General features: G+C 34.1%; 1 protein-coding gene across 1 annotated transcript; it reads left to right on the top strand.

Annotated features, from left to right (window-relative positions):
- Positions 1 to 18,505: 18,505 nt before the first annotated feature.
- Positions 18,506 to 24,337, top strand: LOC128546872 (uncharacterized). Its single transcript, XM_053518270.1, has 6 exons — positions 18,506 to 18,609; positions 19,862 to 19,927; positions 21,126 to 21,275; positions 21,447 to 21,548; positions 22,324 to 22,510; positions 23,936 to 24,337. Exons 1-6 carry the CDS (start codon positions 18,607 to 18,609, stop codon positions 23,965 to 23,967), a joined length of 540 nt encoding a protein of 179 aa, XP_053374245.1. The 5' UTR covers positions 18,506 to 18,606; the 3' UTR covers positions 23,968 to 24,337.
- The last annotated feature ends 1,642 nt before the right edge of the window (positions 24,338 to 25,979 follow it).

The raw sequence follows: 25,979 nt of genomic DNA, 5'->3' as shown, positions 1-25,979 counted from the left end.
CAACACAGTGTGAAACATGGTAAACTTTAAGAATATACCAAGCAAATGCCATTTTTAAACATTACTGTTAGGGGTCCAATACCTTAAAATCATGGCTTTATCCATACGAAATCTAATGAAATCTGATAGATGGATTAGACAGGTGTCTGTGGAAGAACCACCTCTAAATCCAGTTTGAAACTTATATAATATATCTTTTATGCTGCAATAAGAGGTTATTATGGAAGAAACAAGACGTTGAAAACAGATGTCAATCTGCGCAGAAATACATATACGCCCCTGGGAAAGGATTTAAAAAAAAATAATCATTTATTAAAAGCACGTGAATTGCCTTGTTTGCACACGATTTTCCTTCCGTTAATAAATGGGTGGATCTAGTGAAAAACTAGAAAATGCTTTTGTAAAAAAGCACATGTCTCCCCAAATGCAAAGTCCTATAAGCAAGAAGTCAATAGGGGTCAGGAGCGAAAGTCAAAGAGACACTGATGGTTGGCTGCAATAGGGATCTTCTACTTGGCATGTCCAGTCATCCCGCTAAATTTCAACACTCTGGGCCTAGTGGTTCTCAAGTCACTGTTCAGGCTCCTGTGACCTTGACCTTTGATCAAGTGACCTCAAAATAAATAGGGGTCATCTACTCTGAATGTCCAATCATCCTATTAAGTTTCAACATTGTCGGTCAAGTGGTTCTCAAGTTATTTCCAAAAAATGATTTTACATGAACAGGCCACTGTGACCTTGACCTTTAATTGACTGACTCCAAAATCAATAGGGGTCATCTACTCTGCATGTTCAATCATCCTATGAAGTTTCAACATTCTGGGTCAAGTGGTTCTCAAGTTATTGATCGGAACTGGTTATCAATGTTCAGGCCCCTGTGACCTTGACCTTTAACGGAGTGACCCCAAAAACAATAGGAGTCATTTACTCTGTATGAACAATCATCCTATGAAGTTTCAACATTCTGGGTTGAGAGGTTCTGAAGTTATTGATTGGAAATGGTTTTCAATGTTCAGGCCCCTGTGGCCTTGACCTTTAATAGAGTGACACCAAAATCGTTAGGGGTCATCTACTCTGCATGACCAATCATCCTATGAAGTTTCATCATTCTGGGTCAAGTGGTTCTCAAGTTACTGACCGGAAATGGTTTTCAATGTTCAGGCCCCTTTGGCCTTGACCTTTCACAGAGTGACCCCAAAATCGTTAGGGGTCATCTACTCTGCATGACCAATCATCCTATTAAGTTTCAACATTCTGGGTCAAGTGGTTCTCAAGTTAGTGACCAGAAATGGTTTTCAATGTTCAGGTCCCTGTGACCTTGACCTTTAATGGAGTGACCCCAAAATCGATAGGGGTCATCTACTCTGCATGAACAATCATCCTATGAAGTTTCAACATTCTGGGTGAAGTGGTTCTCCAGTTATTGATCGGAAATGGTTTTCCATGTTCAGGCCCCTGTGACCTTGACCTTTGACAGAGTGACCCAAAAATCAATAGGGGTCATCTACTCTTCATGATCAATCATCCTATGAAGTTTCAACATTCTGGGTCAAGTGGTTCTCTAGTTATTGATCGGAAATAGTTTTCAATGTTCAGGCCCCTGTGACCTTGACCTTTGACGGAGTAACCCCAAAGTCAATAGAGATCATCTACTCTTCATGACCAATCATCCTATGAAGTTTCAACATTCTGGGTCAAGTGGTTCTCTAGTTATTGATCGGAAATGGTTTTCAATGTTCAGGCCCCTGTAACCTTGACCTCTGACGGAGTGACCCCAAAATCAATAGGGGTCATCTACTCTGCATGACCAATCATTCTATGAAGTTTCAACATTCTAGGTCAAGTGGTTCTCTAGTTATTGATCGGAAATGGTTTTCAATGTTCAGGCCCCTGTGACCTTGACCTTTGATGGAGTAACCCCAAAATCAATAGGGATCATCTACTCTTCATGACCAATCATTCTATGAAGTTTCAACATTCTGGATCAAGTGGTTCTCTAGTTATTGATCGGAAATGGTTTTCAATGTTCAGGCCCCTGTGACCTTGACCTTTGTCGGAGTGACCCCAAAATCAATAGGGATCATCTACTCTTCATGACCAATCATCCTATGAAGTTTCAACATTCTGGGTCAAGTGGTTCTCTAGTTATTGATCGGAAATGGTTTTCAATGTTCAGGCCCCTGTGACCTTGACCTTTGACAGAGTGACCCCAAAAACAATAGGGGTCGTCTACTCCAGCAGCCCTACAACTCTATAAAGTTTGAAGGTTCTAGGTCAAATGGTTCTCCAGTTATTGCTCGGAAATGAAGTGTGACGTACGGACGGACAGGGCAAAAACAATATGTCTCCTGGGGGAGACATAATTAAAGTAGTTTTTATACAAGAATTGTGTTAAGAAAAATTCAAATTCTAGAGGCTGATTTGGGTACGTCTTAATTATCATCAGAATCTTCTAAATCATGATCTACACTGAAAGCAACTCTATGGCTTTGAAAACTAAATCTACTTTTTAGTCAGTGCTTTAGCAACTGGCTATAGCATTAAGTCAACTACCTAGTTTTAACCCCGCGTCGTTTGAGTTTTCCTTCTATTTCTAAGTGACCGCATCACACAACTATTCTGGACGTGTAAAAATAGTCTCATATTTATTCTTTTATAATCTTGATATCGTGTGAGTGTGTGAGCAACTGAGGACTACAGTTTTAAACAACAAAAACAAGCAGCAACGAATTCTAGAATAATTATGAACTTTATATTCACATTCGAAATATTCGGAATTACTCCGCTCTAGGGTTAGGGTTTAGGGTTAGGGTTTAGGGTTAGAGGTAAGGGTTGAAATTGGCCCCACCCTGGGGCAAACTTAGATTTACATGGAGTTGTATACGGAAATTGTAGCATTGTCTAGTGGACCTCTACCAACTGTTGATTCTTCAGGTGTATCAGTTGAAATATCACTCAATAAACACTGGCTATCAGTCCTTTCAGGGCTTTGATTTTCTTTGTATTTTCCCGCGTACAAGATATGTTCTTCTGTCGGTGTCCTCCGACGTCTGCTAAACTGCTCCAGTAGGCAGGGTCTAGCCAGATTGCTTGGATGAGTACGTCAGCAAAGTCATTATTTACCATGTTTACTATGGTTAAATTCATTCAAGTTAAGTTCATTCTCTTCTGATTAGGGGTTTTGTTTTGGTCTTCTTTTCTTTTCGAGAAGCCTTCACGTGTGTGTATTTACTTTTCACTTGGTGTGTTTCAAGCCAGTTAACGCAATTGTTCAACTTGGTTTAAAGAGCCGTGCTGAAATATAAACTTAAACCACAAGCATATGGTAATTATATATAATTTAAAACACAACACTTACAGGTCATTCTCGATACAAGCTGTACTGTCTTTCTATATTTAAGCAGACTTGTACTATCCAGATATGCATAAACTACATTACTGCAGTAAATCAGTACAGTTTTATTATCACTGAATAAATCATCCGTGCTATTACATGTTGGTACCAATTCATGTGGTATCACAAAATGATACGTTAAAATGAAATTGAACTTTTTATATTGTACACAAACAAAGTTATTTTAATGATAATGTGAATACTCATCTCAACAAGAAGCGACTAACGGAAAATCTGTAATGAGACATTGGTACAACTGAAAAAGTTAATATTTTACCGATACTATTTTGTTAAATATTATATAATTCGGCAGCAAAAACTGAAAAATGCAAAATTTGTCAAATGCATTCAAGCGGTCATTTGTGATAAAGTTGATACAAGTAATAAGTTGTTGGTATGTATGTGATTTCATTATTTCAAAGAGACACAGTTATCCAAGGGACAATTATATTGATAAAATTGCCAGTTATAAAAGGAGAAAACTTCAAAGCATTACTTTGTAACGGAGATGTTACAGAAGTATACCGAGTTGGGAAATATCTCAGTAAAAACAAAAGTTAAATATGTATAGCAAATGCAAAACAATGTGTGTACAAAATCAAGAATACAACATAGATGCTCTAGTATAATAGTAGCATTACCTTGTAACGGAAATGTTACTAAGTATATCGAATGGTGAGATATCTCAAGTAAAACACAAGCTAAATATATATATATATGCCACAAACAACACAATGTGTGTACAAACACAAGAAGGGCCTCCGTGGCCGAGTGGTTAAGGTCGCTGACTTCAAATCACTTGCCCCTCATCGATGTGGGTTCGAGCCTCACTCCGGGCGTTGAATTCTTCATGTGAGGAAGCCATCCAGCTGGCTTATGGAAGGTCGGTGGTTCTACCCAGGTGCCCGCTCGTAATGAAATAATGCACGGATGGGCACCTGGGGTCTTCCTCCACCATTAAAGCTGGAAAGTCGCCATATGACCTATCATGTGTCGGTGCGACGCTAAATATAAAAAAAAAACAAAAAACAAAAAAAAAAAAACACAAGACTATTATATAGTTGATCTGGTATAGTTGTAAGTGCTTGTTTAATAACAAAGGTTTTATAACCTAGGCAAAATGGAAATAAAAAAAAACAAAATGAATAATATAAGAAAATTTGCCCGGTCAAATGATACACATATAAGTGTCTTTTATTGCCACATGTGTGCAAAATCTTCTTGACAAAGCCAACTTGAAGTGTTTGTTTGTTTGTTTTGGGTTTAACGCCGTTTTTCAACAGCATTTATTTATATAACGGCGGACAGTTAAACTAACCAGTGTTCCTGGATTCTGTACCAGTACAAACCTTCTCTCCGCAAGTAACTGCCATCTTCCCGCATGAATCAGAGGTGGAGGACGAATGATGTCAGACACGATGTCTTTTATCAAATCGGCAAGGAGAATATACGCCCAGCCTGGGGATCGAACTCACGACCCCGTGATCTGTACATCTGCGCTCTTCCTATTGAGCTAAGCGGGCGGGTCCAATATGAAATGTTCTAGTATTCTTTTATAACTGTTTGGTCAAACACAGTATTTGCATATTCAGGCAGTATAATGTGTAGATATATTTGTTATAATTGCTACCTTTATATTTAACATTACATGGCAATTTTGTTCTGTACTCAAATAATCTGCTTAATGCACACCAAACGTTTGAGTGTACTTACATTTTCATCAATTATGTGGATGTCGGTCAAAGTTCCAACACACAACTGAAAAGTAAGATTTAGTGTTTAGTAAAGAAACCTGTATAAATATATTGTAAATTAGTTATTCTGCAAACAAACAGCTCCTCTGGCTTATCTGAAAACAGTCTAATTAATCCTTATGTTAACATGACCCCCACCTGTTGAGATAAATTCTGAAAAGAAATTTAAATTAGTTACATCTGTTGGGAGACCAAAAATAAAACTAACACGAATTTCCATGACTTATGAGGTAATATATTAAGCTTGGGTTATCTGTCAGTGAAATTCGGTGCGACTTTGTCAGATCGATTAAGACAATTTTAGTATAATCTGTTATATTCCAAAATACAATTTTAAACGTGACGGGAGCCTTTCTGATGTCACATATTGTAAATGATCGAGAGGTGTGTGAAGACGTTGTTGCGACAGTTCCAGTTTCTGAAAAAAAGCATAATTCTTGTTCCATGGTGCGAGATAAAATACAAATATCAATGTAATGCAAATTGCGTGTTGCCAGTACACACGTTCTATCATTGCTTTCCTAGTAAAGGAATATATAGAAGTATTATAAGTATTTTGATATAGCTTCAGCATAAACTTTCTTCTTTCTTTTGCTTTCCATGCAAGCAATAGTCCTATAAATAAAACATGACATGACATTTTTAGACATCATGTCAGTTAAAATGCATGGTGGTAAGATAAGCAAGCATAAACACGTGTATTATAGTTGACTATTCAAGGAACATATATGATACGTTCTTGCAATAGATAAAACGGCGACCGCTTGTAAACAATCCTAAAGCAAAGAATAGTATTATCCATAACATGTATTAGAAAGACAATATTAAACAATTCAAAAGTCCAAATAAACAAAATATTCCATTTCTTTGTATCCACCAGCGTTTCTTGAATTGCACTCCGGCTTGTGTGACTAGTGCAGTCCCACTTAATCAGAACTTAATCGAGCTATTTTATTGTCTGTGCAATGTGCGTTGGACTAGCGTACTATCGTTAATGACGGTACACAGGGATAAAAGGACTGATATCTACAAGTGGTCAGGAAGGAAGTAGATAGACTGACCACTTAAACATGTTCACTATCTATAAGCTCCAATCTCACCCACCAGTCAAACATATGCAATATAAATTATGATTTGTTGTTCTGTTGGTGGTGCCAAACGAAATGATCTGGTTTACTGTGATCATGATGACCCAAAGAACTGATACTTTTCTATAATTGTTAACGGTAAATCTACTAGATTCTGATATCGTTTAACATGTCTCTAACAAAACTAACTAAAACAATTTACCAAGGAATGATTCACATATTGCAAAAAAAAACTTGAAGTCTAAAAATATGACAGCCTGCTTACGGAAGAGAACATATCTGAAGTGTCGGCCGCCGGAGAACCCATGCACACGTACCTGTCTGCGTAACAAATCTTTTGTGCTTTTCTGTTTGTTAAGTTTTCATATCGAATTTCCTACAAAATAATATGACAGCTATAAGGACATGTGTCATAATCCTTCACACATGTTAAGATAACATACATAGCAACAATGCTAGAAAATATTTTTATTTGTAAACAAAATTTCACAGCAGTGTGAGAAATTCTTTTCTGATCTGTGGCAGCTAGCTAGCTAGATTTTATGTTAGGAAAGACCATGAAAAAGGTAGCTAGGGGAGATAATTTGAGCTATGTGAAAAACGTGTATATAATAACTGAAGAGCCTAGGCTAGGCAAGTTGTGTGATTAAAGTCATCTCCCTCCGTCTAAAGTTCTTTTTAGGATTAGGAAGTAATGAATCATTCCTACCTGAAAAAAGATGAAACACGGATTTTCAAACCTTAAAATATGACAACCTTAGTGACCCTCAGTAACTAAGAACTTCTTATCTTAAAGTCAACGTATTAAATAAGGACATTTTCTTCTATTCTGCTATAGCCTAAATATCTATGTAGTCATATCTTTGCTTTGAATAGCGTGCAGCCCATAGGGAGACTATTAACAGCATAAGTTCTCTCTGAGCTGTTTTGCATATAGCTTGAGTGGGCGTTTATGGAACTATGAAGAAAATTAACGTTTAAAATATAAAACATCATGTCATTCCTATGTCGTAATATTTTATCATAAGTAGCTAGATAGTCTTTTATTGAAACATGAGCAGAAATCAATCATGTAATAACCAGTCCGAAATAGCTAATTTAATACAAAATACGAGGAGAGGACTAATAATAATAGGAGATAACATTGATTTTAGATTTAACTTTTAACTTTTATTCATTTCACAATATTTTGACATACTGTACAGACAATGAGAGACACGTTCCAAAACTGCAGCCTCCCTAAACCGAAACTCGCACCACATTGACGTGCACAAGATTAACACAAACAAACGCACACAAACGCACGCGCCCGCACACAATCATTTTACTGTGTCAGGCAAATGTACTTACTGATATATGACTTATTGAAACACTGGAAAGGTTGTAGATCTATTCTTTTGCTCTTTTTTTGTCCTTTAAAGGGGAACGCTACCAGATTTATATCAAATTTTCTGAAATTTGCAAAATGCTTTCATTGAATAGTAATTGTAAGGGGAAGAAGAAATAAAGCGATTGCATACATTTAAAACACTATTTGATTATGAAAACACTTTTTAAGTGACATAATACATGAAGAATATTCTCAAACATATACTGAAAAATAAGTCTCTGAACTTTAGTAATTCAAAACAAGAACTCCCCTGCTGGGTATTTCAAGTACCAAAGATTTGTTTTACCAGTGAAGTGTTCTTTAAGATAGAAAAGTTTGAAATACGTTATCTTGCACGATTTCAAGTACACAATAAATTTAAAGATGTATTTTACCTATGAAGTGTTCCTAAAAACAGAAAATAGTTATAGACCTTTCATGATTTCAAGTACTCAATAAATTTAAAGATTTGCTCCTTAAAAATGAAAAATACCTAATCTTTCACGATTAATATCGTAAGTCAATCAATTTCAAGATTTTTTTTTCAAAATAGAAAATATTGCTTTACAAAAATATTTCAAGATAGAATAAATTTTAAAAAAGTAAATCGTGTGGATTGCCGGATTAATAGTGGAACATTTTATGAACTCCCAGATTGAGTGCGCCTTGTTCGTTTCGAATTTTAGGAATTTATGGCTGACTTTATGAAATGTCATTCAGAATTTCAATGTAACTACACGGTGAAATTTTTACAATCCATTTTAGCCTTTATGTATATCGTAATCTCATTTTACAGTCTCAAAGCTCTAATTTAAAACTGCTTCGTAGGACACAATCCCAAATGTTCAATAGCTTATCGTTAAAAGTAAGGTTTTTATTTGACAAATTTCTATACGGATATTCATGTACCCTATTGTAAATTCTGTATAGATAAAATTACATAGAGTTGTCATGGTAATAGTCAACATTGCTATTGACCGATATCAACCATAAAAGGTAAGGGTAGATATCCCGGAAGCACAGAGCACCCCAAACACAGCAATAGATCCATGCATCGCAAAGTAGTCACAATTATTATAAGTAGAACTCGGAGGATCCAGCCAAATCATTTTTTTAATTGTTTGTTAATAGTCTATTGCAGTTGAAGACATTGCGTAAGCAATGTCATCGGAACCGATGGTTCTTCCCCGACAGGGTTTTTGTCAAGCGACCTTACACATTGTGTGACATGACTACTTTTAAAAATGTACCAAATTAGAATTGTTTTGCACTTACTTGAGGAAATTCTAGATTTCTTGCAATATCCATTTACTACCGTCTACCTTTACGACATATCTCTTTAAAAATTCCATTTAGTAGTTGCAAAGTCGTTATTAAGGAAACATTAAGCACAAAAGACTACTCATTTCATAAAAGCCAAACAGAGTTTTCATGTTTGTGCAATGCACTCCTTTTTATTGTTACCTATCTATATTTCAATTTTCATTTAAATTTCTTCAGTACTTTTCGAGTCATACTTTGGACAAGGATAGTACAGAAAGGAAGATAATTTGAAAAGATTCAAAACTTATTTGCCATGCACCTCAAACTGATTATCTGTGCTTAGTTTCAATTCATGTACACCACATTTGTGACACCAGAGGCTGTACTTTCATGTAACTCTTTTCCTTATGAAAGGAAAGGTGGGAACTGTACAGATCGCTCAATACGGACAAATATTAAAATGATGCAGGATCTGTTTGATTGAGCCTGTTCATGGACGGTAGTGGAAAAGTATGCTACCGTCCACGCCCTCTAGGTCCGGGTTGAGCAGAACTCAAGGTTCACAAATGTTACAACTACCAAAAAAATCAATTTTGAGACATCCCCAGATGTGTTTATACGGCAGTTTTCATGGAACCTTCAATGATACACAGAGTGCAATTCAATGAAAAGCGGCCTATGGTCCCCAGTTAAGATACAGGGGTAGCATATTAAACGAGAAACAATGAGATGAACTGAACAAACGGGAATATATAGAAGAGATCTGATATTATGGAACCTGCATATTTCAGAAATTGCCAAAAGGAAAAATTCAATAACAGGCACAATATGAAAAGGATGATTAAACAATACCAAGAGCTAAGAAAGCGGGAGAATTGTAATTTTTTTTTAGCCGAAATGTTCAAGCTAAAAAACAAAACAATACCACTAACACAACATAAATGTCGTGCGGAGCGGTCAGCTGATGTTTCACAATGAAACAGAAGAAAGTAATCAAAACAAAAAGAGACAATAATAAATCCTGATATAACTTTATTCGGTTATATATTTTTCTCTAGCTGTACAAGTTGTTTCATTAGATGAACTGGCAGAGTGCTATTTTTTTTCACTATTTAGGACTGCAGTTCGAATCTCTTATTCTTGCTATACCCTGTGTAACATTGTTGGCATTCTTTGAATTGCTTTCGAATACCTTTAAAAGGAATCTTCAATAAGATTTAATGGCAAAAGTTCAACACTACAGTGTGTACGTTTTATACTTGCGGTCATTTTTTTAGTAGATTTGTAATATTTATTTCCACGAGTCAAACCGAGTTTGTAATAACTTGCTTTGTTGCGTTTTATATTTTAAAAGATATTTTAATAGACTTTATTAAAAAAGTGATTTTTAAAATTCAAAATTGGTAGCTTTTGTTTGAGTGAAGCAATCAAGAATGCAAATAATGCTTTCAAATGCAAATAAGTAATGAAAAGTAATTTGTTAGAAAAAGAAAGAAACAAGAAGTATCTTTAAAAAAGATACACGGTTGCATTAATCAATGCAAACTTTAAGCTACGAAACGTGCATGCACTCTGTATTTTTACATACGATCGGGTATTTATAAAGCAAAACAAAATATAGATTTTAAAGTGAAATTTTCATAATTTTTATGTAGAACATATTCTACATCATAATTATATTATCATAATAAAAAATAAAACTAAAAAGGAGGGGCCGAAAAGTGGGGATGGGGGTGGGGGGTGTTGGGGCGAAATTACCATTTTTGAAATCGTCAAGGGATACGAAATGGCCAAAATGGGGACGAGTTGACGGGAGGACGAGTTGACTAGGGGATGAGTTGACTGACTGTAAATCGTTTACGCAGGGGATTTAGGTTTATGACGTTTTACAAGCTATTTCCGCAGGAGCCTTGCAACGGATTATACTGTCTAACAATACAGCTCAGAGCACTTGCACACCCCTTAAGAAAATAGTGTCTATTAATTTCGGAAACCTGTGGATTTTATCATCCACCAATCAAAATGTACAGTTTTAACCACCTGTTAAATGACCTTCACCCCAGATATATAAACAGGAAGTAAAGATGAAATCAATACCGGCATATGGCCGGAAAAAATGATGCCATGAATTGGAATCAAATCTGCGAAATATTATAGACTGACATTAAATGTGCTCCGTTTTACCCAAGTATCAGATGTATTGTGTTTAAGTATATGTCTGGTAACTATATTGTGCAGACAGCTCGTTAATGACCTGGTTATTGTACGAATATACATGTAATTCACTAGCCTATGTTTGAGTTTAAATGTGAAGTTTGTCAGAATACGAGGGCTGTTAAAAAAATAAAGTAGACTTCTGCTGTCAAACGCCGTCTGTTGTGTATATGTATAGTACCACGTAAAATTGATCATTGTAATTCACAATCTGTGTCTTATTTGGTCATATATTTTTTATCATTTTTGCTGATACTTGAAACCCGTAAAACCCGTCTTGAAACCCGTGAAACCCGTCACTTTTTCATCTGTCATGTCTTGAACTCAAACGCTTATGTTTGCAATGATAGTCCACTTATTTACCAGAAAATACGTCAAAGTTCAACAACACATCAGGCGACATGCACCGAAAGTATTCCGTCATTGGAAGTAAACAACGTTTAAACTAAATGAGTGTTGCTGGTTATAACGCAGGTAATGCCGTCATCGGCTCGCAGAGATAATAGGACAGTTGCAGAGTTATGTAGAGACTTTGGCAAACACCAAATGAAATTTATAGATTAATGAAGCAGGCGCACCAGCAATGTCAGTTCATCTGTGTCTTGATCTTCAAGTTATACAAACGATTCGCAAGTGATACGGATTTGCAGTCAACGAAGGTCGAGGGACAAAACAAAAAATCCGTGACTGGAGTTAAACGTCAATCTACGACGCCAAACACTCACGGTGCACACCCTGTCTGAGATACTTCGCATGTGTTCGTACTTTTTTCAGTATTCTAACCAAACAACTGATGATAACTTAAGTATTATTTATCAAAATTAATCAAAGAAATTTTCATGTAAATTAATGCAAACTTATTGAAGACATATCGTTGAAGTCGAGACGTCGTTGAAATTTTATCACCGTGCGCAGATTTCGTTTAAGTGACTGTTTTCGAGGAATCATAACTTTGGACGGTGTGATCCTAATCACGTCAAATTTACAAAGGTGTTAGTAGAAAGATTGCGAATAGTGAAAATGTATTTCTTGTTTTGCTTCATTAACGTATCTAGAAGCTAAAGACGAAGTCTACGTTACTTTTGAACAGCCCTGATACAGAGACCAAATTTAAGTAATTGCTTTTCAGTAGAACATTTTAAGATAGGATAAGATAAGATAAATTTTATTTTGAGTTGGCAAGACAAGTAACAATACAACATAAGCACTCTAGGTGCTTTTGAACCGACTATATGTTAAAGTTGAATTATGCGCATTTTTCAAGTAAAAATCCAGCTGAAATGGATTGTGTGTAAAAAGGGTGGAGGTAATTATAGCTTTTAACCCAATATACCAAACTCTTCCTCTTACAGTACGAAATAATAAGTTTCCAAATATGACTTTTCCTATTTTGACTGGGGCAGTCTTTTTCAGAAAAGTCAATATGCACGCAGGAGTTGCTTCTTTTCTACTTCAGAAATCTCTACATATAGGTAAGGGAGATCACTGCGTAGAAGATTGAAGAAAAGATCTACTTTTTTATTAGCCAGATTTCTTTATTTCTAAAGCATCAAGTTCAAATACGTTTGCGGTATTATCATTGATATAGCACATTTAAATGCACAGCAACCAAAAATGCTTTTTATAAAACATTCACCGAAAACACACTATGTGCAGTAAGATGAGCATAATGGCAGTTTAACAAATTTATAAGGAACAAAAGTAAAACAAGCTGTAAAAGAAGGACATGATTAAACATATGAACATTAAAATTATTATTGTTGCAAATTAACCTAAAAATTACATCTAGCACAAAGACAGAACATTATAATAACATTGCACAATCAGGGAGATCTAGTATATAAAAGAAACCTTACATATTTGCACATGAAAGAAACATAAAAATGACATGGCAGCATTTTGAATGTGTTACTGATAGATTTAGATTTTAGATTTAACAACCGTGTAATACAGTACGTTTAGGACCATGTAATAGATTTAAGAACCATGTAATAGCTGCTGTTCTAGGTCGGTGACCTAAAAATTGCCATAAGAAAATAAATGTAAAAAAGTGAAGCCATCAAAACAAGCACAAATTTTTATCAAAAAGACTACAGTGCAGTGAGGCCCGTCTCATGGTTCTGTGATCTAGTGGAAAAACTTGAAAACCAACAGATTGACAAAATATCTTCGCAGTTGTTGTTATTGTGTATACCAGGTTTGTTTACCTCATATGTTGTTCGCTGTTTTAGAAAGAATCAACCGACACCGATTATTTAATGAGTGGTGTAAGTAAGAAAATGACAGCTGGGATGCTACAAACACAAAAAATAAATTCCTGTGCAGACAATACTCTTGTTATGCCATGTAAGGAGAATAACCCCAACAAAGTACCAGTAAAAATGTTCTTTTTTCACATAAACTTCAGTCACCTCAGATCAATTGTGATTTAATGTATTGATTTCCTCCCAGTTACAAAAATGACAATTACTTGTAACATGAAATTAACAAGTTTATATGTATCAACAGTACTATGCATCAGGTTTGAAATAGTACACAACACATACATGTATAGATAAACTCTGTATAAATGTGTATTACCACTAAAAACTGGCTGTTTTAACAATCAACTGTTATTGCCTGCAAACTTGATTTATATATCAAGTAAATATAAATACATTTTATGAGTATTTTGTTTAATTTGAAGTAAATATCTAAAAATGGAATATTTTAGTGGAAGATGCCCATTAGTTATTTTAATCTATAGATTGGATAAGCCTACAATAAAGTTATTTGTATCTGACATGGGGTCTTACTGCAAGTACAGTACAACCTTTCCAAAGCGGCCCTCTCTTAAGTAAAAACATCTCTATAACAACATCATCGAAATTTGCCTAAGCTGAAACTATCATATTGACCTCTCCAGAACAACAACCTCTACATAACAGTCAATATTTGCATCTCCCAAAGGGTGTTGCTCTACAGAGGTATCGCACTTTAATATTCATCTCTCAATTTTGGTGTTTGTGACACGGAAGTATCTTTTGAAAACATCTGTTTGACCTGTATATGAGAGCTGCAGAGCTTGTGAAAACGGATGTCTATGCAAACACACGCTAAAAAGCTTGTCTTTTCATTCTATATAAAATTAACAAATTTCAAAGGACTGCTGTTACCTACATTTTTTTTAATGAACATTGTCAGTGTCAGTGCTAAATGAAAAAGAAAAGTGAGGTTATGTTTTGATAAAAGAAACACACCGTAAAATCAGTGGCGAAAGTGGTAAAGTATGACAGAATTTTCCCTGATGAATTCTAAAGTACAATTATTTTATGATTAGAATGTTACTAAAAGGTCAAGCATAACTATGTCATGTTATGCAGCAATATTTTGCAATGAAAAGAAGGACAATATCAAATACACAGATGGCCAAAAAATATTTAACAAAATAATTTCATACAAGTTACTGAACCTTTTACGAGTTGCATAAATGTTTCCGTAGTTCTTTTCGTTTGATAGAATCTATAAAATCCTTATTTAAGTTTTATGCTTTGTATAGTTACGTTATTTAAAAATCTGGAACCATCTTTAGGATGAAAAGACGTTTGGTTTTCTTGGCCGCCTGTTTCCGTGATAACCCAATGAAATACAGAAAATATGTTTCAACTAGTGGATTGTAATTGTTTATTGTATGCCAAAAGGTAATTAACTTTAGACACAAAAGCAATTCTTAAGGTAGTTATGCGCGTTCGGAATAAAACATTTGCTACAATATAGATTGACTTTTCTATACTTCAGGTCATACTAAGAACATTCGACGAAGAAAAAATGATAGGGCCATGTGCTTGAACTTTTGCCAGACCAACTAGAAAAATGTGGACCTTGAGTAAGTCTGTATAATGGTAGTCTATGAGAAAACTACAATTTTGGCGAATAAAATATGTTATACAAATGAAAGTAGACTTTAATAACACTTTTCATTGGCTCGTGAGAATGCCATCCAGCTGACCTGTGTAAGGTCAATGATTCTTCCCAGGCGCCATTCCCTGCCTGAAATAATGCACGAAGGAGCACCCAAGGTCTTCCTTACTATAAAAAGCTGGAAAGTCGCCAGATTACCTGAATCGTGTCGACAGATGTTACTTAAAACCAAGCAAAAACTAGCAAGTAATAATGTGTTCACCTGACTTTAACGTAAGACAAAAATGTGTATTCAGGTCTTGATTAACCTTTCAGCTCATATATATAATCCATCGCATTCATATTAAATGTTTTAGTCATAATCATTGGCACCACCTGAGAACATCTTCACTGATCTTTTGGCTTTCTTCAGGTATTTCTGTGTGCTATAAACTACTTCGTAATTATCACAGAAATTGGCAATTCTATCTCCGTAGCGCTCGGAAAGCTCCTCATTTGGGATGAATTCTTTGGATTTGCGTGATTTGAGAGTATCCGTTCGTCTGAAATAATATATTTTATTTACAAATTAAATTTTCAATAACTACATAACCATGTATACCACAAAATTATTCACGTACACTGTTATGTCAATGTGCACTGTACTTTAACAAGCCAACAGAGACCACATATAAGGGTTTGGTGCTAAATAGATTGCTGGTCGAACAGTTTTATTAAATAATGCTTTATTGTTTTAAGTAGAAAATAATATGTTGATGAAAGACGTACCGGTACGAAGTACAAAATTTACATTCTCGGTAAAAACATATCTTTGAACATAGGTTAAATAATACTAATGTCTTGATGCTGAGAATGTGGATATTTACCTCTACTGATTACTTAAAGTTGTCCATCATTTCTTCTAGCGTATGTGCCGTCCTTGGTATGTAACATCTTTCACGCTCGTCGTCTTTGATCGCAGTGTAGTCCTAAAAATTAAACGGACTATTATAATATTGGACACCATTAATATGATATAAGACGTAAGAGAAAGTTCATGTAAATATAAATAAGTTGTGATACATAAATAACAGACATGCATAACGTAATCTTGAGAATTATGTTTTCATTATAAGTGATCAACAATGCTCAGAGATGCAATTTCTTAAATAAAGTCCAAATGACGATTTTCTCTATCTTTCAATAATAAAATACTGAACATGTATATTAAACAGTACACGGAATCTTTATATTCATCTAACACGAAATACCACGGCAAATTCGTGGACATTGACTGTAAAAATGATTGTATCTGAAAGTGTAGTCACGGTGACCTTGCCATACTGTTCTTCCACATGCCCGTTAGCACTTGCTTAACATAGTTAAAAACAAGGCCTTCAGTTAAATATCATATGAGCAATAGATTCTAAGCGGTATTCAGTTGGAGTGGACTTCAATTTAATTTACCTAAGTTAAACAGTTGCCATATTGCTTTATCTTTTTTAAATTTGAAGATTAATAAAATCCATCTCATGCGCGGCGAACCAATATACAGTAAGGTTGAAGATACACAGATGCCGAAGTTGAGAATTTTTGTACACGAGAATACTCAAGAAGGTTAAATAGCCACATGCACTTGATAAGTGAAGAGTAACTTTATTATTTTCATACCGACTACATACACACATCCGATGTGGGTTCGAGCCTCACTCGGGGCGTTGAATTCTTCATGTGAGGAAGTCATCCAGCTGGCTTACGGAAGGTCGGTAGTTCTACCCAGGTCCCCGCCTGTGATGAAATAATGCACGGATGGGCACTTGGGGTCTCCTTCCACCATTAAAGCTGAAAAGTTGCCATATGACCTAAATTGTGTCGGTGCGACGTTAAATCCAAGAAAACAACAACAACAACAAAAACAAAAAAAAACATACACACATTTCAAGCTACTGATTCAGATACATTTCTAGCCTTATAGCTACTTGCTCATAGTTTGGATGAAAATCAACATGCACACGATGCGTTTTGTGACATTGAAAAACGTATTTGTAAACAATAAGAGAAAAATGCAGATATTTCAAACAAGTTTTGCATGTTTTTTTTAATATAAACGTCGTATGTCAATAAGTTTTGTACCATTAATCGCTTGCATTGTACTCACACTTCTTTGAGTAAAAATATTTGTGAGTGAGTCGCTTTACCAATGCACGCATTGAACAAGATAGGCCAACTGATTTGATACACTAAACACTTATACATGAGATACTTCAGATTAGGTTTTGCTTGTTTCACAAAAAAATGAGGTAGAATAATTTTTAGACACTCAAAGAATGTTCATAAAAGATTTTGGAATATATATGAACATACGCTAATTATATTAATGAAAGATGTCTCGCCGTCGGTGGTATTTATCAACAAAGCATCATAAGGATATGCGAAACATTATGAGACCATGTAGTTAAATTTTGAGACGGATCTGTATATGTACATTATGAAATATATTTCCAAGACAGCGCCCATAAGTGTTTTAGGGTTGATTTTGAAAAAAAGAGGCATTTCGTCTCTCGAAAACTACAATCGCAGGAGAGAAAAATGATGAAAAATGTCACCTTATCAACCACTGAATGATAAAAACAATAAAGGCAAGGTTATTCCAGAATAGTCCAAAATAATATCTTGTTTTGCTTGCAATTACTATTACATGAATTTAAAAATTCCTGATCAAACCTCAGCTTGATAAAGCTGTGAACTTCAATATAGGCCGACTTCAATTTAAGCAAAGACAGAATTTCGTGAGTGCTAGAATAGAAAATCTGTTTTGAATAACGCTTTGCCAAAGAATGCACATAAAAATATGTAAAAAGGTTTGTTAACAGGTGTGAGTGCGAGAATTTCTCTGTTTACGCACGTTTATTCTCCTGTTAAAACACTCTATAAAAGCGATAAAAGCAAGAATTTTAAGTAAAAAGGTGTATTTTTATTTTTACTTTAAGTGGGTTGATGAATTAGAGGTGTATTTTTATTTTTACTTTAAGTGGGTTGATGAATTAATGATGAATTTAAAGATTCCATAGGTTTTTTGATATGTTTTTGAACACATAATGTTCTAAATCCGAGAAATGTCTTAATTGTACTATTCGCAAAATAAAATATATTGCAAAACTATCGAGGATTTAGAAGCTTCGTTAAGTGTCTATACATATCATGAAATAGCATATGTTTTGTAAAGTCAAAGTCGTATGTGTGTCCTTATCGGCTAAAATAGAATGAACACTTACAAATAGCCTTGGAAATATTTCTGTATTGTTTACTTCTAATAAATGAATAAAAACAATACCATTAGAGTAAAGGCATTTTGAAATACATAAAATCCTTAATCAAATGTATTTGAAATATGTCATATTTTTCTATTACGTATTAGCAAATATGTCACATTATTCGAACCAACCAGGAAATTGTGTGTGTAAAACAGACAGTAGCGCACAGCCTGGACATGTGACTTGTAACAACCAATATTTTCGGTTCTGCGCACTACTTTATCGCATATAAATAGTAGAGCAGGACAGCTCTCCCGCACTTCACAGCTTGTTTCTTCTGAGGACTCGCCTTGACCTATTCAGTCTCACAGAAGACAAAAAGAACAGAACCATGGTAAGTGAAACAAGTTTTTTGATAAATATATAATCTTAATTTCAGGGTTTAAGATCTTGTTACTTAATGAATTACTCCTGAGTACTTGTTTGACTTAACCAGCTCTTATCAGGTGGTATGTTCAGGACAAATGCTATGTCTAAGTTCGTATAACCTACAAACTAAATCTGTCGTGATTGTGTTTTGCAATTATTTTATTATAGAACTGCTGTTAAATTCTTGAAAATTAAACAGAAATATTGTAAATGCTTGTTTAAAGATGGTACTATTTATAAAGTATAAAAGGCATTGTGCATGTTTAGCAATCTTCCTAACTTACAGTAATCATATAGTTCATTCACATATTTTTCCAGTTCACCTAGTAATAGAAATTCACAGTTTACCGTATTATTTAACAAAACAAACCATCGAATTGAGACCCAATGCTCTAAAATTCTCATTTATTAAGTAGAATGGGTTCGCCTAGCTCAAGACTAACGTAATAATCTTAGAATATTTCACACCGTTTCGGAAAGTGGTCTGGTGTTTTATCGCCTAAAAAGTAAACGTTTTGCTAAATTCTAGCATGACATAATATAATATTATATTATTCTATAATATTATATTATTCCAAATTAACTATCATATCTACGTCTTTGCAACTTTCTAAATGTTATGATGGTTCTAGCTCTGCTTCGTGGAATTCAATACTTTTGTGTATATTCCTTAAGATGAATTGCAAGCAACTTGTTATTTTAAATACTGTCTGCTATGACAGAGTTAGAGTATTACTGAACATACTGCATAAGTGTTAGCGCTATTACTAAATTGAAATGATCCAAGGCTGTACATTATGATTCGTTATTGGGTTTATTTATTCCCGCAATACATCTGTTTTAGTTTAAGAAAGTCATTCTTGTAAATCATTTGGTATACATTGTAATATACTTTAAATGTTACGTGAGAATACCGTTATCAGATTTACATCGTGTAATTGGTCAACCAAGTATTTTGAAACATTTTGATTGGTCGGCCATTTAATTATTATTTATAACCTCTGAAAGCACTTGTATCAGGGCGTTATTTATGTTGTACTCGACAACTATGATATAAACAAGGAAGAAATAAATTTACATAATTTATTGTTAATAGACATAATTATATTACAGTGGAAAAAGAACAGGCCAGTCTTGATCAATTGATCACTAAAACAAAATGGCTTATTTTAATAAAGGATTAATTAAAAATAAAAATATGCAATACTTCTTTTCAGGAATATTTCAAGAATGTTGTCGTAGTTGTTTTCATTATATTCTCGGTAGCAAGAGCTGTCCCAGAGGTAAGATTCATAATTTACTGCCTTTTTGCTGCAAAAGCTGATCTGATTGCTACAATAAAGCTTTAATACAATATATTAGAAGATCCTTTCGAAGCAAAGAATGCAACCAAGCAAAATAATAGCAGACTCGGTTTGATTGAGTCTGTTCATGAGAGGTAATGAAATATGCAAAACCTCTCACGCCCCCTAGCACCGGCTTAAGCTTAAGACTAAGATTTTATAAAACTAATATATTCAAGTTTTTCCTAGATAATGTACACGTGATCTAGGGGTTACCACAGAGTAACAGAAAGTTGTATAATGATAATTTAAATAAGACAAATGGAAAAACAAAATACGTTTGAAATCGAACCCATGATCATTTGCATCATGCAACTGGCCTGATATGTATATAGAATAAAGTTATAATAGAAGAAAACATATAAACATTAGTTTAATAAAAAAGTAAAATATTTATTTAAGTGGCGATGTTTTGTAACATGTGTAAATATTGAGTTCTGCTCAACCCGGGGATAGAGGGCGTGGATGCTTGCATTTTCATAACCGTCCATAATCAGGCTCAATCAAACAGAGCCTGCAACATTTTCTTTTGTGTCGTGTTGGGCGATCTGTGGTTTTCCTTTTTTCTACTTTAAAAACGTTAAAAAACCTTTTATAAGCTCCTTAACCGGACTAATGGAACTGATATACATCTTTCTTCCCTCTTTTAAAGTGCTACTGAAGTAAACGCTGATTTTTAATATTGCCTGAGTTGTCTGCTAGCTTAAGCATGAATGCATATAAACTGAGTATTGACTGAGCTATATTTATGGAACTATTTAGTTAGCTTTTACGCAGTAAGGAAGAGCTGGATTTACAGATAAAACATACATATGCATACACCAAATTCAGAACGTACACAGAACTATGTAATTCTTTTGTGCAAAATTTTGATTTTTTTTTTCATGTAGACCAAAAATAAAAGACACACTGTTTACTGAATAATATTTCCAAAAGCAAATTTGGAAAAGTAAGTTTTATATGTAAATTTCAATATTGAATCATCAGGTCGTTTTTTCATAAATTCGGTTAGAATCATTTTAAAATCATTATGATATGTTTTTAAAGTCCTTTCAAAAACAAAGATTTAAATCTGTATTAAAATTCTAGACGACTTTGATACAAGTTTTAATTGAATCTATATTTATGTTATTTGCAGTACCACAGAGTCGAAGCCCATTATGGAGGGGATATCACTGCTTTTCAGGACATCATGGTTGACGAAGAGGAACTTAATGTGGTTGTAACAGTGTCTAAAATTTCGTCAAGAAAAGTGACGCCGTCTATCAATCTTCATGACTTCACTGTGGTATTTATCTTTTACCGCGAAAATATACTTAATATAGAATATTTTAGGAATCACTGATCTGCTAGTAATCATTTCCCGTTCTTATATTTTGAATGTGTGTTATATCTTTAAATAAATGATAAAATGTTTTAAAGAATTTATAATTATGAAAGAAAACTCCTTTTTATTCAGGGATTCAGTGCCATTAAAAATGTTGAACAGGGAACTTGCTACATAGAAAAAACAAGACACACATTTAACCAAATGAAGTCGGAAGTAAAACGAGCAAAACAGGTAGATATTGTCACACGATTCAGTTTAGAGTTTGGTGTATGTAACTTCCAAATTTTAAAAAAGATAAAAGGTAAGGGTAGATTTTACTGTACAACAAGTTTTGACATGAACACATTTCTGTGGCAGAAAAGGAAAGGTTATACAAAAACCCGAAAACCATTATTTTCTCAACTTCAACATAAATTGATTCCTATTTGTTTATTATGATACAAGTGTATTCAGCACTATAACTGAATTGTGCAAACGTAATCATATTTCGTAAACTTTACTGTCCTTTCTTCCTCTAGGCTCATTCTAAATAAACAGGCGATTTTACTTTAACACTATTTTAGCTCGATTCGGATCTTTGTCGCCAATATTTTGCATATATGTGATCCATGCTGGTCTCTACCCAAAATGTACCATTAAGCATATGGCTTGCATTTAAATGCAACAGAATCAAACAGCCTATTTTAAAATGAAAAATAATTTAAGGTATACATGTATGCATGTGTGTTAAATTTCGTTTCTATGGACTTGGTATGGTTATAACAGATGTTAAAAATAGAATACTGTTTGCCCGTCACATTGCCATCGTACAGCGTATAATCTTACTTAAAACATCTTGCAATATATGAATAAAATAGAATTATAACAAGAAAAAAAATATTATAAAGCAAAACTCCGTATAACCATGTATTACTTCTACATGACAAAATGCTGAAGAACCTGTCCAGCTCGTACTGGGTAAGAAGCGAAATCATTTTATTAGGAAATAATACATGCATATTTTCAGAATGACGGACACTACGAAGTTGGTCAGTGGTTCACTTGTACTTCAAAGACTTTCGTAGCGAAGTCACAGATGTTAACGTATGGCGAAAGGATCGCAGCCTTTTGTGCAGAATACGAGTCTATATTCACAGAAAGGACTTACACGAACCGAAACAGAAGGTCACTGGATATGTTTGCAGAAAATGCTCGTAAGTTTAATTTCTTTCGTCACGTTAAAGACCTTCTTGAACTGAAGATGTTTAAATTGAAATAGACGTTTATAATTCTATCTAAATGAGCAAGAGTTTCGAAAAGAAATATGACATTGCATTTAACTTTATATTTAAAATAAAGTCAGTCACACAAAGTATGTCGACATAACATTTGGTACATAGAACACGTTTACATTTCGTTCTTAATAATTGACAATAAAGAAATAATTTAATTAGTAATGCAACATTTTGTACCAACTGAATTCCGTATTATGTAGATAATATTGAATGTACGCTATGCTTCTTGTTGTCGACGCTAGAGTGTCAAGCTGGATATTTTCTCCATCACCTATCCTAATTTTAACATGACATTTCAATTTTTATCAGTGAAATATTAAATAATGGAACACAAATATAACAGTAAAATTTAGAATATATATGCAGTCATTCATGCAAGTATCGTTTTTGAAGCTTTTTTCTCAAAGACATTTAACAAAATACAAGTTATATCACTTGTGAGATAATACTTGTAAAAGAGTCAATTAAAAACAAGAAGTACAATGTATCTGTAAAAAAGACATACGGCCGCATTAGTCAATGCACACTTTAAGCTACGAAACGTGCATGCACTCTACACTTTTACATACGATCGGGTATTTATAGAGCAAAACAAAATGTAGTTTTTAAAGTAAAATTTTCATTTTTTTATGTAGAACATATTATACAGAACACATATTTTACATCATAATTATATTAATCATAATCTAGGAAATTTTGACAAAAAATAAGACTAAAAAGAAGGGGCCGAAAAATGTGTGCGTGTTGGGAGAGGGGGCGGGGGAGCGAAATGACTATTTTTGAAATCGTCAAGGGATACGAAATGGCCAAAATGGGGACGAGTTGACTGGGGGACGAGTTGAATACGCAATGAGTTGACTGTATATCGTTTACGGGAGATCACTCCGTATCAGAGTGGCAGAGTTGAACTCAGCCGCAGGGGATTCAGGTTTATGACGTTTTATAAGCTATTTCCACAGAAGCATTGCAACGGATTATACTGTCTAACAATACAGCTCAGAGCAGCTGCACACCCCTTAAGAAAATATTATCTATTCCATTCGGAAACCTGTGGAATTTTTCATCCACCAATCAAAATGTACAGTTTCAATCAGCTGTTAAATGACCTTCACCCCAGATATAAACAGGAAGTAAAGACGATATCAATACATGGAATTTTTCATCCACCAATCAAAATGTACAGTTTCAATCAGCTGTTAAATGACCTTCACCCCAGATATAAACAGGAAGTAAAGACGATATCAATACCGGCCTGAGGCCGGAAAAAATTACCATTTCCCCATCCCAGAAATATCCTTATCGTATATTTTATGTGAGATAGTAACTGACAGTGTTTTATTTCAGTTGGCTGCTTCATATGTGCTGGATTCTGTTAGCTAGCTAAATGTGTCAAGATGGAAAGTGGAATCATCAAAGAAGTATAAAGGCTGACGTTATGTGTACTTTTGAACATTGTCTAAAACACCTAATGTACGTCCTTCTAGTTATTGTCTGAAATTATAACATACTACGAGTTTACAAACAAAAAATGTAATAAAAAAAAACTTATTCCTTTATTGATCGCTGATCAGAATAATGCCTGAATTTATAAGAATTTATAAAAATGCATTTCCAACATGTTATTTGATTATCAGACAAGTATCTTTATATTTCGGAAATTTTAAATGTTCTACACTAAAAACGCATAATACTACCACTCTTATGGCATGTCAAACGTTGCTAAATTATACATGTATGTTATTATTATTGTATGTTTGTTATTGTTATTCAATGTCGTGTCATTCATATTCTAAAAAAATAGAATTGTGAGATAAATGTAAAAGCTAAAACACATTTAAGTTGAATAACGGATCAATCATTGTGGATTTGATCGGTCCCCATTAAATGCATAAAATGAAATTCCTAAAAACGGAAAGGTATTAAATTACAATTTCAACTGTCCGAAACAGCTAAAAGTAGTCAAAAAAGTTAACAAGAAATATCTTTAAAAAAAAGATATTCGGCGTTGGTGGGGATTTAATGTATTGAAAATGGTTGATTGCAGTATCAATAAAGTTGTACTTTGATACTGTGTTAGCTTTCTCGCAATGTCCTCTTTAAACATGTGAAGTTTTCAATAACTATGTCACTTCTTGCATTACTTCTTGACAAAATTATGACGCTTTACACAGCAGTTCGAATACTCCTGTTAAATTTTAAATTAGTACTGCACTTCTGACACTTTTGATAGATATACCAGCAAATAGACGGCATTTTGTGATTCAAAGTCATATCAAACACTTGCAGTTATTAATATTAGTTTAATCAAGCGGTGGAAATCAATCCGCAAGTACATTACGGAGTATACGGTGATAGACGAGCTCACCACGACCGTCAGCTACACTGCACATATATAGTAACACAAATCTGGAGTTCCATAATTCGTGTACTAAAAACCAATCATCATTCAGGTAAGACTCCAATAGTACGTGCACAAATATCTCCTGTCTACAGTAATCTTTCGTGCTTCTCCGATAAATGTCATTAGAGACAGTATCTATTGTATCTATGTACTAAATAAATACTCTGTTAAAATGTAAAAAAAAAACATTTTGTGAAACAGTATATTAATTTCAGCCAAATGAATTAAAATTATGCATCTATTCATTTCTGTACAGTCCTGCTGTTTTTATTGGTTGAATAACTTTCATTGGTTCTTTAAGTATGTCAAAAGTTGGCTTAGACAGCTACGCCAAAAAACTTCAAAATCTGCATTCGAACCAGGTATAAACATTTATTGTGTTTTTTAGTTATTTAAATTTTTGTCTAAATGGCCACGTCAGGGGATATTTTTCGGAGATTTTAAAAGCTTCAAATTCTTAAGTTTTGCCACTTAGATGCAATATAATATCCTGTAAACTTCTTTTGCCCTAATATTTGTATTTCATGGACAACTTTTGGCATGAGGCACACGTACTGCTGTTACGTTGAAACAGGCGATGCAGATGACTGCGCACATAGCTTAGTAGATTTTGACAATATACAAAACGCTCATTATATATTCTCGTTTGTACCAACTTATACATGTATAGAGGGCATTGTTTAAAATCCCAAACATACATACAAGCATTTTTACGCAGACCAAAAATCTAATCGTAAAAAATAACTGATACAACAATAGAAGCATAAAACCATGAAGCAGCTGCAGGTACAAACATGAACGAGGCCTTGTAATGTTGATAATATGTTAGACATTTTGGAAAATAAAAAATAGTTAACAATACGACAATCCTCATGTCCCAGCGTTTAAACAAAACTGTTTCTTTAATGATATGGCAAAACATTTAGTACAATAAATTTTCTATTGATTGTTTTTTCGATAATTTCTATTAGCGACGAAAAGAAAAGC

This window comes from Mercenaria mercenaria, chromosome 11 (genome assembly GCF_021730395.1).
Source record: "Mercenaria mercenaria strain notata chromosome 11, MADL_Memer_1, whole genome shotgun sequence".
Lineage (NCBI taxonomy): Eukaryota > Metazoa > Mollusca > Bivalvia > Venerida > Veneridae > Mercenaria > Mercenaria mercenaria.
Note: the sequence above shows the minus strand (reverse complement) of the source record. Positions and strands in the feature narration are given on the sequence as shown.